Here is a 12,697-nt window from a genome sequence, read left to right on the forward strand (position 1 = left end):
TATATTTTTTTAGTTTTAAAGGTCCAAATAACATATTTTTTACCATTAATTCCTTCTCCACTACTTTATCAATAAGACACCACAATCCCTACTTAATTTAATTTTAAACCACAATTGTTTCATCTACCATTATAATTATACTTTGCTCTTTACACCTAAATGAGTCTTTTCTTTGATAATTTATCCTACTTAACTACATCCAAACTTTTCTCCTCTTAACTCTATTGATTTATTCTAATATTTTTTTCTAATTGTATTGTGAGTCAAAAAATTTGATTCATATAAATACAAGAATGAAGCCTTCCTCAGTCTTATCAATTCTTTTCTTGCCTCTAGTCTAATTTTCTTGTCTTTTAGCAATAGCTATTCTAGTTTCTTCTTGAATTTATGCATTTCATTATTTTATTTTTCTTATCTTTCTTTAAGAAAAATTTTGTTTGTTTATTTAATTTTTTTGGTTTTTCATCCTTGAAATCTTCTAAGTCAAAATTAAATAATTTATTTATCTTTCAAATATATACTAGATAATTTAATATTTATAAATATTAAATAATTTTGTTAAAAAATATCTGTTATTTTTAAGCATGACTACAATAAGTGAAAGTTCATACTCAAAAAATAAAGCAATTGGACTTTGGACATAGTTTATAAACATAATAGACTTAAAATTTCATAGATCAAAAATTTAAGTAAATATTATTATTATTATTATTTTATTTTTTAAAAATAATTTTAAATAATATAAGAAAAAAATATACTATGATTCAATACTTTTATTTTATTGTAGAGAAAATTACTAATTGTACCTTGCATATCTTTCTATCTTGCCACAATCAAAAAATTAATGTTATCTCTAAATACAAAAAAATTGATAATAAGTCAATATTTTGATTATATTTGATTATTTTATATAATCAAATATAACTATAAATATAGTAGTTATTAATATTTTTAATTTTATTTTAGATTTTGTAATCAATTAAAAAAATCAATAATTATATGATTTTTTTATTTTTCAAAAATATAATCAAAATTCAATAGCAATAGAATTACACAAAGAATAGATGATCAATTATTTTATTGGGAATTATATTGGACTTAATTTTAATTCTAAGACTATTATTAATTTCATAATTTAAAAAATCTTCAAAAATTTAAATATTATTACTTTATAAATTTATTTTTTTTAAAATAAAATAATAATAATTAATTATATTATTTTTATAGAAATTATGTAAGCTCAAGCTACAAGCACATTCTAAGTTGCTATACAAACACCTCATATTGTTATATGCACACTCAAAAAATATGGATTCTTGTAATTCGTTGGATATTTTTATATGAACCCTGCCATATAACTCAAGTAGGAGAGGTGAGGGGGGAGAAGACGGAGTTTAGAAGAGGTGTAAATCCTTGTTCTAGTAGTCTTACTAATTAGTTAAGAAGTTAGATCAAAGAGTGTTATTTCTTGCTAGAATCTCCAAGGACAAAGCCTTTGCTATAAAATTTAAAATCTACACCTTATATCAACAATATCTTGTGGAAGCAAAGATCTCTACTTCATGGACAACTTTATCAAGAAAAAATCTTTGTTTTGTATTCACTTCAATAATCTATAATATTATACCAATTTTTATGGCAACTTTAATAAATAATTTCAAGCACATATCTTCAACCACCAAAGACTAAGACTTGGATCTTGAATAGAGCCCAATCAACTAACAATCTCTATAAACATTGCCTATTGAAGAATTCCTAATTGCCGAGCATTAAGCATTTCATTGACAACTTTATAACTAGCCAAATTTTTATTCATTATTTGTTTGTGAATTTCATTCTATTCTTTTATTTGCAACAATGAGCATAAACAAGATAATGTTTATCAACAACAGCCATGGAGGCCATTTGTCATTAGATACACAATTTGTTTCAAATCATAAGTACCTTCTTATTTATTGCCCGTTGTATTGCAAGTGATGGTTGCTACTCTTTTGACATGTTAGAGGTGGAGTTTGAATGCTTGAATAGAGCAATATCTTAACAAAAAGCCTACACTTTTTTAGTGTAGAAAACTCAATTATGCTGAAAGGAATAAATATTAGATAGATATTGTCATTATTCATTATATATATATATATATATATATATATGTGTGTGTGTGTGTGTGTGTGAATATGCAAGAGCTTGATTATTTGCTTATATATATATATATATATATATATATATATATATATGTGTGAATATGCAAGAGCTTGATTATTTGCTTATATATATATATATATATATATATATATATATATGTATATGTGTGTGAATATGTAAGAGCTTGATTATTTGCTTATATATATATATATATATATATATATATATATGTATACATATATGTGTATGTTTTGTACTCTAAGTTAATATTATTACAAAGCTTTTGAGTAACAAGCGCATTATATTATATTTATAAATATATATAGCTAGCAAAAGGTGTAATGCAATAAAATTTGGCAAAAAAAGACTTGGTACAAAATGTAGATTTTAAATTTTCTTGCGGAGGCTCTATTCTTCAAAGGGCCCCACAAAGAACAACACCCTTTGACTTTGCTCATCAACAAGTCAACATGACTATTAGAGGGGAGGCTGCCACTTCTTCTAATTCCCTTCCAATTATATTAAGTAGCAAAGTCTACATAAAAACATCTAGCCAATCACAAGCTTCTATGTTTTTTTGATGTGCATATGGTAATACAAGTTGTGTGTGTAGCAACTTAGAGTGTTCTTGTAGCTTGAGCCATTATCTATTCTATCATCGTATAGTATAGTTTTTTGACATCTATAAAGTTAATCTAAAGACTAGTTAAAACATATTTTTGAAAAAAAAATAAAAATCAATGCAAGAATTAATATTTCTTAGCAACTTTTAAACCAAAGTATTCTAAATAGAGGCCTAAACTTCATCAACATAGAAATATTTTGAATACATTTTAAGTTAAATGGATGCTAAAAGTTTTTTTACCACATTTTTTAAAAAAATTTAATTTTTGTGCTATATAAATTTTTTAATCCAATCTTTTAAACAAATCTATAAAAAGATTCTTGATGTAAAGAGGCTTATTTTATCATCTTTCAAATACTCTTTTGAATTTGAAGTGAAGAAAAAAACTTGTGCAATATTAAAATTAGTGACCAAAAGCTTCAAATACGTTCAATTTGGTAATTTCTAAGCAATGTAAAACTTTCTATTATTATTTGATTTTTAAAAAAACCTTCATTGGTACTATCATACCAAGATAAACAACCATTAAACTTTGTAAGCACAATATCTAATAAATCAAGGTTATATGGATTAAACATATGTTTAATTAATGTATATAAACCTTTATTAGATGCTCAAATGACATGAAATCTATGCTATATCTAAAATCCCTTTAATATTCTTTGTACCTATATATAAGTTAGTTTTTGACCTCAAAGATTATTTATAAAGAGACTATTTACCTTAAGAATAAAGTAGAAGAAAAAGAAAAAGAAAAAGAAAAAGAAAACTTTTATAAAATTGCATTTCTCTTACTTTCATAAATATAATCACATGAATTAGTATCCTACTATCCAATTTTATTTTAAACTAGACATTACTATGGAGCAAAATTAGAGCAAAAGAAATAATCCTTATTGGTATTTTACATGATACAAAGACATTACAATAAATACATGGCATATGATAATATAAAATGAAATTAATAAGAATTACCAACTATGTACCACAAAGATATTTAAAATTTTCATTTATTGATTTTGGAGTTGCTGTACAATTCAATGCATTTGGAAGCGAAGCACAACTACTTTATATTATCTTAGCAAAAATAAAAAGGTCAAGGGCATGCTATGTGGCTAGTTCCACCTATTTAACAAAAAATATTTGATATTAGTTTATAAAATATTTCTAACATAAAAATCATTTGGCCTTTTATGATAAGAGGTTGCTTTTGGATCATATATGAACAATAGAATGACTTAATTATAAAAAAAGAGAAAACATATGAATATGATTAAAATAGATTAATAAACTATGACAAAAGATGTTGAAAGATATTTCTCTTAATATGTTAAAAACAAAAAAGAAAAAAAAAAAAGAAAGGCATTTTCTTTTTCTTTTTCAAAAGTCTTGGTTTAGAAAGCCTAAAAATTATGGATTAAAGATAAAGAGAAGCACCCTACTACCTGAGGTATACACTTCTCACCCAACATAGAAGTTCTCACCTAGACTCTGGAATTGTAACCCTGTTTTTCAATGGCAAGGGGGGTTTTCCCCTTATGTTTAAAATAAAATAAAAAAACACAAACACAAGCAATCAAAGCATGAATCCCTGATGAGTAGAACCCGGATGAACCTAAATTAGGATTTAGACAGATGAACAATACTGCTGCAGAGGCAGAGTAATTCAGAGTAATTCTGTCTGTCTGTTTGTATGTTTGTCAGTTCAGCTAGATTGCTGACTTGCCTGGTAGGAACGAGAGCCTCTTTCATGTCCAAGGCTCTGCCAGAACGTTGAGCTCTGAAGACCATTGACTCAGTGTTCAATGCCGAGCAAGGAGCTATTAATGCGTTTCAACCCATCAGGATTTGGTGGCATAGTTTACTACAAAGTTCAAACAGAGATCATTGATGTGGGGGAGTTTGAGCCAGCCTCATTTACTCGGAGGGCTCTTCACAACATTGCTCGAGATGGGTCGGCAGCATTAATCGCGTAACAAATTTTTATCGTGGTTGAGACGCAATTCAAACGCTGGTAGTAGGCGCCACAAAGTGCTAAGAGGATAGATGAATTCAGGGCAGCTTTTACAAAGTGATATATAGTTGGGTTTTTGTTTTTTACTTTTTGTTTTGTTTTGTTTAAGTGTTTTAGTGTTTTTCCCTCTTTCAACCCTAACTGCTGTGTTGCCTAAGTTGATCTCTCATTATAGGGGTGTACTTAAGACGAATTGAGTCAGAAAACCCTGCAGCTTGCCTGGCTCCACACTCTGTTCATCTCTTATTTCCAGAATACCTCATCACTCAATCTGTAGGATGGGTTCTGACGATTATTGGTGCAGTACACGTTCGAATCAACTGTAGCTCCGTTGTTATTCAGCCAGCTACGTGTAAAAATGTGATGGTGAACTAGGTGCTTGAACACTGAAAAACTGTACATGGGAATTTCATTGGTCTGCTCACATACATTTGTCGAGATGTAGGGCATTCAAGAGGATTTAAGCCTTAGGGTATAGCTTTGAATAAGGGAATTTATACATTGATAGACTCAGGAGAGTTGCAGTGTCGCATTAAACTTCACTGCCAGCCATCATTCCTCAACTTTACTACGGCGCTGGTGATTTCAACCTTTTGTATGTGTTACATTACCCCTGCTGGAATGGTGATTTTCCTCTTGCTAATCTCGTTACTACTACTCCTGAATTCGCTGCTGTGTGCATTCGGGGTGACGCTCCTGTAATTATGTGAGATTCATTGCTCATACTAGTTATATTGTAGAGGTCTTGTACATTCATGGTTCCTATGCGGTTAACTTGATTTCATACACACTTTTAAGTTGTTACAGCTGAGCTGATCTAGACATTATACTTGGTTGAAGGCCGAAAGAGTCGCGGGGAGCAGATCGTTAGTGATAATCATCGAGCGAGTACAACCTTAGTAGTGGCACTCCCCTGCCGGGAGAGGTGTACCATTCCGTTGCCATTCCATTGCCTTCACGATTTCTCGAACCCTCACGACATCGAGCGTAGATCGAGCAATCCTGCAGGTCCAAAAGCCAAGGACAGAAGTGCCGCAGGTTGTATGGCCTTGATGATTTGCACCTCAGTCTGGTAACAAATTGCAACTTGTCAAACGGACGTGACTGCATCTGCTCGTGTATGGAGGATGCGCAGTACATGGATAGCCTACGATCTGCTGTTGTGTATGCTATTTTAATTATCTCAAAGTTTTGGGGTATTCCTTCTCCGTATTGAATCTTGGTAGAAGCTGGCTTGCTGAGTCGTTTGCGGCTGTCATCAAGGATCATTTCGCAATCTTTCTCCAGCGCTGCTGTTTTTTTTGTTCCACCTTCTACCTACGGGACGGCGAGCTCAACATGTGATGCGTAGTGCTTTCAAGTCACTGCTCATTGTCTTCTAAGAGAGTATGCAGATACATTTAGCTCGGACCTCTACCAGTTAGGCTCAGTTGTAATTGAATACAGGAGGAAGGAGTTCGGGTTACTTGAGATGCACTAGTGAAAAACTTACACCACCTGGAGCTTCTCGACTTTGGTAAAACTGTTATGGCACGGATCACCGCAGATTTAAATTGAGAGGTTGAACCAGCAAGAAGTTGGCGCACACACCATGGATTCTTCATCTGAGTCCTATCACAAAATTGAAGTGATTTATCTCCTCAGCAAGGGGGCCGAGCAGGATGATCATCCACACATGATACAAGTGCAGTATCCCTCACACCAACATGCCCCTACACTTAGAGGTTTGTCAAAACTGCGAAACCAGTTCCCGCTATTCTTCTAGCGCGTGTATTATCACAGGTCTTGCGCAACATCTTCTTTTCTAATTGCGTATCATCTGTTACTTCTCCGTGTTGAAGAGCCCTCTACCTCTGGTCGATCTAGAGTTAATTGATATCTTTGTTTGTGAGACTGTGGTTCAAATGTTTCAGTCTTGCAACATTTCGTAGTGAACGCTCCTTGTCGCGAAAGACAATGTCTCGTTAATATTCGATATGGATTTGCACAGATGTGAAGTTCCGGTTGACTGCACTTCGGGGAAGAGGCATGCCGGATTCTTACTCTTGGTCATACAAAAGGTAGCTCAATCAGTCTCATGTGAGGCTTCCCTGAAAGCAGTCAAAAGTAACACTGTAATCTGTATGCTGATGAAGGTTTCCTTTTACTTGCTTACCTTCGCAGCATAGATGCATCTAAATTTAACGAGTAGAAATGCTGTTGGAAATTGCAATATTGGAAATATTACTTGGTTGTGAAGTGAGATAGCAGCCATTGTTTGTGTGCAGGAGCTACAAAGGAACTTTTATCTGGTGCGATGTCTTTGACGGTGACGATATTCTCCCGCTTAGTGAAAGTGGCGAATATGTTCTTAAAGCTTTGGAAGTTATGGATTCTTCAGAAGGTAATTCTCAGTAACGCAAAACAATGCATGTGACGAAGCTTTACTGCCAACTCCCCCACTCGCTAGAAGATTGTTCGAAATAGGTTAAGTTGTTTTCTTAGAAGAGCTCTTGCAGCAATCAATGAAGATTCACTATACACGTAGTTCATTCTTGCTCGCAGATGCCTGTGACCGAGGAGTAGAACACCTTGGCCAAGAGGTAGCGAGGGTGTTGCCAACAAATCGTAACGGAACTTCGGCAAATTTCAATGAAGTGCACAGTATCGACGACGTTCGCAGAGTAGCTCCCAACAAGTGTGTGGAAGTGAAACGACAGTTCATGGGAGGCTCTGTTCACAATAACATGACTGGAAAGGCAAATCGCAATGAACAAGGAGATGCTTACGGAACCACCTCGCGAGTACCTGACCCTGAGAATTGTATTGAGAATAAGAGGTGCCTAGAAAGTATGACGGGAAGTGACTCGTCAAGAAGCAACATTTCAACAGACGAATCCTACGGATTGTCCTTTGAAAGGGATCTGAAGATGGATATGAAGGAGATGCCGGCTTGCCCAGCGACACGGTCAACTGACCATGGTGGAATGTCTTCACTTGCACCACGATCATCACGGTTGTCTAGAAGAGAATACGTAAAATGTAAAACATGGGCAGTGAAGGAAGATGAAAATGCTGCTCTAAACCATGGCAGGTTGTCACGAAGGTCTAGCGACACACTTCGTGATAGCAATTCCGTGGGAAATACAGTAGATATACCATCTAGTCCGGTGACGCGACCTTGTTTTCCAGGGGATCCACTCATCTTTATGCTGAAGAAAGCTACCAAGTTCCATCGCTCTCAGCTGTGCAGGAAAGCAGAAGTTGAAGGATCCCCATGTGCAACAGTAGGGAAACCTAGCTCTTCTCGACACACATCCAAAATCAGACATGGTTCAGGGCCGTTGAAGGCTTACCACGGTCCTCACTCAAGTAAATCTGCGACTCAGAATTCAAGGCCAGTGACGTATGAGACATCTGCCAAGGAATCCGAGAGAGATATCAGAAGTCTCTGTCAATTCCTGGGGGCTTCCAATGTTGGATCCGTCTCCCAGACGATCAATAAGGAGGGCACCAAGAAAACAGGATCGGCTCGACACATCCAAGCGGGTAGTAATGATGATTTCGACTTTGCTCGGCACAAAGAAGTGGCAGTAGATATCTCTGAAAAATTATTGCTACCAGAACAAGTCACAGGGAGGTATGAGAAGCCCAGCAGGATGTCCAAGCAATTAATTAACAAACTGGATTCAAAATCACTGAATATGGTTACCAGACCAGCTGTCCGGCTGTCTTCCAAGCTTGGCTCTGGACAGGCTTCCGAATCGTTCAGTCCAGCATCTCCACATGCCCCTCAGCGCCCCATAGTTTCCAGACCCCAAGAGAAAGCCGTAAATCAATTATCCCTCGTTGCAGGATTTGAAGACCCACAGATCACAAGCAGCGATACCTCCAATGCCGGGTATGGGCACACCTTGATTTCTGCCAAACTAACCCCCATCAATCTTGTTCTAAATGTTACTGAATTATTTTAAGTGAGAGAAAAATCAAAACTGTGAGGAATAAAATATAAACACAGTCCTGGGGATGTTGCGTGAATTTGCGAATTGTTTGATCATTGCTGGGTAATAATTCGTTGCGTTCGCTATGTAGTTTATCTTGTACTTCGAAGGCATCAGGCCTGAAAGCGGTCAAACTCCCCAGAAATGCGAGCAACAACTGTTACTTCAGTCTAACTATTCCAGATTTAGAGAAAAGAGCAGCGGACACAAAAGTCTATCCATGGCGGGAGAATTCTGCATTCAACTCTATCGAATTGTACAGCGGTACCTTGCAGAAGGTGGATTTGGTAAGTCCATATCTCAAGCTTCAGGCGAACTCCACGACTGAAACAAAAGAACCTGCGAAACCAAAGAATTCGCCGTCAAAGCATGGAGACTTCGATGATAAAGAAGAGAGGTTCACAATGGGTTTTCCTTCATTTGATTACATTCAGTATTCTCACAGGGGACGTGGATTGCAGGGATGACATCTTCTAGAGATATACACATTCAGAGGCCTCTTTTTGATATGATCGCATACAGTTGATTTTGTAAGTAACTCAAGGAAACGTTCACTGCAGGCCATTAACACCAGCTTCAACGGAGCGACATTGGGAGAACTTGCTTCAGGAGGCTGTTAGTTGTTCACAGTCAATCTCCAAAGGATTTGATACTGCATGAATGCTCGTAAGTGCCTCATTCAAGGTTTCAGTAATCTCTCCTCACCATCTTCATCGACCATAATGTACTTCTACCCTTCCGTTGACTATTTCAAATGATAATATCTCCCCAGTTCTTGAAATCAGTTCCCGCAGTGTGAATACAGTGGAGTTGGGTTAAGTCTGTCACGAAATCTCTCGGTGATAAGGTTGATTCCTTTTCCTAACCCCTCCCTAAATAGCAGCAGACGGTCACTGTCACACGTGTAATATTCGGTCAATAATGAACCCTTCTTTCCCGAGAACATTAGTGCGAATATTTGCCCTCATTGGTGCTGCTTGTCCACCGCTACGTCGATTAAACGGTAACCCTAACATCGTCCGGTGTGGTATATGTTGATGCAGTCCGCTCGGGCGCACATTCAAAACCATTAAGTCAACATGCCCAGCTGTCGCGTCATGAACACGCTTGCAGCATTGATTGACGTGGGTAGGAAAAGCCCTACCAATCTGACCGTTTTTACAACTCATGGCGGCTGTAGCATCGTATGGTAGGTGACAAGAATGGGGCCAGTACGTCAGAATGCTTGGTTTCTCTCTATTTTTATTTTTACTTTGATGCAGACCATTGCAGCGAATCTGTCTGAGATTTTCAAAGAAGGGTTTGATGTAACAAACATAAGGCTCGAAATACCCATCAGAGAGTACTGGAATCCAGTAATAAAAAATAAAAAAAAAAAAAAAAAAAAACCCTGCGGCAGCTACTTGTTACATTTCAATGGGACATGAATAGTGTACTTTATTAAAAATTCACAGTGGCTACTCTGTATTCATCCATTTAATGTTCCTTAAAATGCTTCCAATATACGCAATGATTTAACGCAAAAATGTGCAAATCCAAACCAGGGAATATGCGGTTGGCAACCTCATTGTAACTTTTCAAATTGATGATGAATATCGAGCTGTTAGAATTGCAATACCAACTACTTGCCAAACTTGCAGTTAATACTGTGAAAATTTTAAATTTACACGATAATGGATTAATGAAACTGTATCCGCCCATGTTGCATGGTAAATCACTGTGCATTTACACAGAGTAGAAGAAACAAACATGATCCACTCATTTTCATTACGCCAGTGCCGTTTTGACGTCAGACTTGGAAATGATTTCTCCCCGCACCCTACTCGACAGAGAAGGAGGGACATTGAAACGTTTCCCGTCGCCCTTCCACAAAGCAGGCAGCTTCCAAATCCCAACCAACTTCCCATCTTGATTTATCCCATTCACTCCTTCGGAAATAAAATATTCGGGCATCGAAAAGTTGAAAGGATTAGTGAACACGTTGATAGGATAAGCGTCGCCAAATTTGATGTCCCTATTGATGGCATTGTCGTCCTGTACAAATCCTCGCCCCGTCTCAGTGTGCCAGTTCGTCACCAAGTATTTTGCACCTGACGCTTCGAGGTTGACAAAACCGCGCACTCCATCCTTGAGGCTGTTATGCTGGATCCCGTCACGGCAGATGATGAGGTCCGGGTTTACCGTAATGGGCGTGTTCACAAAATCCACCCTAGCGAAGTCTACATTAGGGAAGTCTTTGAACCTCTCCGTGTTCTTTTGAATGATTTGGGGGACAATGTCGTACCCAGTATACCTTGTGGAATTAAAACCCTCGATTAAAGGTTGCCAGTTGACGTCTGCATAAATCGAAGGAAAAGTAGGATTAATGGTTTACACTTGAGATACTATGCGCGGTCTGTTTACAGCGGCTAGTAGATAGTAAAGCGGCAGTTAGAACGCATCTTACCTCCACAAGGTGCGTCAAGTACGTGCTGAACACGATAATCCTTTAGAGCGTGCGCAACCAGCAACCTAACATTCCCCGTGTAATCAATCCTGCTACCAGGACCTGAGCGAGACTCGCCTCCACCCCAAAAGTCGGTGGTGAAAATTTTCTCGAAAGCTTTCGACCTCTCCTCTGTTTCCAGCGATTGGATCACTCTCTCTGCTTCTGCTTGCCTAGCATTTCTCTCACTTTTACAATCACACGCTTTGACAGGAAATTGAACTGGATCACTACGTTGAAACTTCTTTGCCTGGAGGTGCCGATCTGTTAAGGGGCGACTCCCTTCTGAAGTAAAGGTGGACAGGAATGACAGAAGTGGGAAGAAGACCGTCACTAACACTACAAGAACGACGCAGACACGTTTTGCTTGACATCGAGGCCGGCTGATCCTCGCCATAGCACTGACAGGCACTCTGCACGGCCGTCACAGAAAGTTGGTCCAGCAACTCGACAAAATTTATTTTTGGAAAAAAAAAAAAAAAAAAAAAAAAAACTGTATTATAATGGCTCCACACAAAGCATCAGCTCAACTCATCATAGCTGAGCCAGAATCGGTGAAAAAGGGCAGTGGCAGCGCATCTTCTAAAACTCCCATGTTCCACCCGCAAAGACGGCACCGTTCTCACAAATCACAAGTCATGGTCAACGCGCCATCTCACATGGAAGCAACTAAAACCTCCATTTTCGAACAACACCTCAAAACCACTACGAGTCCATCAACCGCACGCACCACCAATCCCAAAGTTCAGAAACCCGCGTCGCATTCCACCATGTCCTCAGCTCCCTGCCCCTTGATCTCGCAAAGCCACAGAGCCTATTCACACACTACTCCAAGCTAATCAACAACAGCGTTCCAACCTCCAGAAACCTTAACCCCTCACCAAAGCTCACTGGCGACAATCTCAGATCCAGACAGAAATATCCCGATCCCGAGTCACGTGGAAAGTGAAGCAAGCTCTCAGATCAGCGATGGACGCAGCCTTGCGTACCGATAACCCACAAAGAGCGAGGGAGCGCGAAGGAAGCGGTGGCCGGGGGCAAACACTCGCTGAATCGTGTGGCATAAACCACTTTCTTCAATCGACTGTCTTGAGACATCTGGGCCGTCAGATTTCCATGTTGAATCCTGACCGTTACAGGATTTATTGGGAACGCCTGGAGGGAACGGAAGGGAATCAGGGGGCGTGCGGGTTGGAGGGCGTGAGGTTGGAAACTCAGAACCCATTCCTGATTGGGCCCGCACGGATCCATGTTCTACTCCCTCACTGGGCCCACTTTGATCCGCATTCACATGGGTGCGGAAGTTTGTTCAGGTCTCTGTGCCATGAATGATCAAAGAATCAGTTACTCTGCTGGTCGCAGAACTCGGAGAAATTGATTACTACATATTGCATACAAAAGCAGTTCAAAAATAAAACACCAACTATCACAATGTGAAGGTCCTCCAGGTG

General features: G+C 37.9%; 2 protein-coding genes across 3 annotated transcripts; one reads left to right on the forward strand and one right to left on the reverse strand.

The window, feature by feature from the left end:
- Nucleotides 1–5,472: 5,472 nt before the first annotated feature.
- SOK2 (Protein SOSEKI 2) lies at nt 5,473–10,178 on the forward strand. 2 transcript variants are annotated; one of them, XM_024542106.3, is made up of 7 exons: nt 5,473–6,505; nt 6,772–6,841; nt 7,049–7,164; nt 7,326–8,661; nt 8,853–9,048; nt 9,322–9,427; nt 9,805–10,178. In XM_024542106.3, exons 1-6 carry the CDS (start codon nt 6,373–6,375, stop codon nt 9,379–9,381), a joined length of 1,911 nt encoding a protein of 636 aa, XP_024397874.1. In that variant the 5' UTR covers nt 5,473–6,372; the 3' UTR covers nt 9,382–9,427; nt 9,805–10,178. The 2 variants fall into 2 exon arrangements, with proteins under 2 accessions (XP_024397874.1, XP_024397865.1); XM_024542097.3 differs by having other exon boundaries at nt 6,223–6,505; nt 8,853–9,158.
- Nucleotides 10,179–10,300: 122 nt separating this feature from the next.
- LOC112293063 (uncharacterized) lies at nt 10,301–12,211 on the reverse strand. The gene is made up of 3 exons (XM_024542118.3): nt 11,977–12,211; nt 11,208–11,659; nt 10,301–11,097 (listed from the first exon to the last, which is right to left on the reverse strand). Exons 2-3 carry the CDS (start codon nt 11,641–11,643, stop codon nt 10,529–10,531), a joined length of 1,005 nt encoding a protein of 334 aa, XP_024397886.1. The 5' UTR covers nt 11,644–11,659; nt 11,977–12,211; the 3' UTR covers nt 10,301–10,528.
- Nucleotides 12,212–12,697: the final 486 nt, after the last annotated feature.

This window comes from Physcomitrium patens, chromosome 2, assembly GCF_059467195.1.
Source record: "Physcomitrium patens ecotype Gransden chromosome 2, ASM5946719v1, whole genome shotgun sequence".
Lineage (NCBI taxonomy): Eukaryota > Viridiplantae > Streptophyta > Bryopsida > Funariales > Funariaceae > Physcomitrium > Physcomitrium patens.

Coding starts and splice junctions, on each gene's coding strand:
- SOK2 (XM_024542097.3), top strand. CDS start 6,373: ATGGATTCTTCATCTGAGTCCTATCACAAAATTGAAGTGATTTATCTC. Junction 6,842..7,048: donor TACTCTTGGTCATACAAAAG/GTAGCTCAATCA, acceptor GTTTGTGTGCAG/GAGCTACAAAGGAACTTTTA. Junction 9,159..9,321: donor TTCGATGATAAAGAAGAGAG/GTTCACAATGGG, acceptor CGTTCACTGCAG/GCCATTAACACCAGCTTCAA.
- LOC112293063 (XM_024542118.3), bottom strand. CDS start 11,643: ATGGCGAGGATCAGCCGGCCTCGATGTCAAGCAAAACGTGTCTGCGTC. Junction 11,098..11,207: donor ACTTGACGCACCTTGTGGAG/GTAAGATGCGTT, acceptor CGATTTATGCAG/ACGTCAACTGGCAACCTTTA.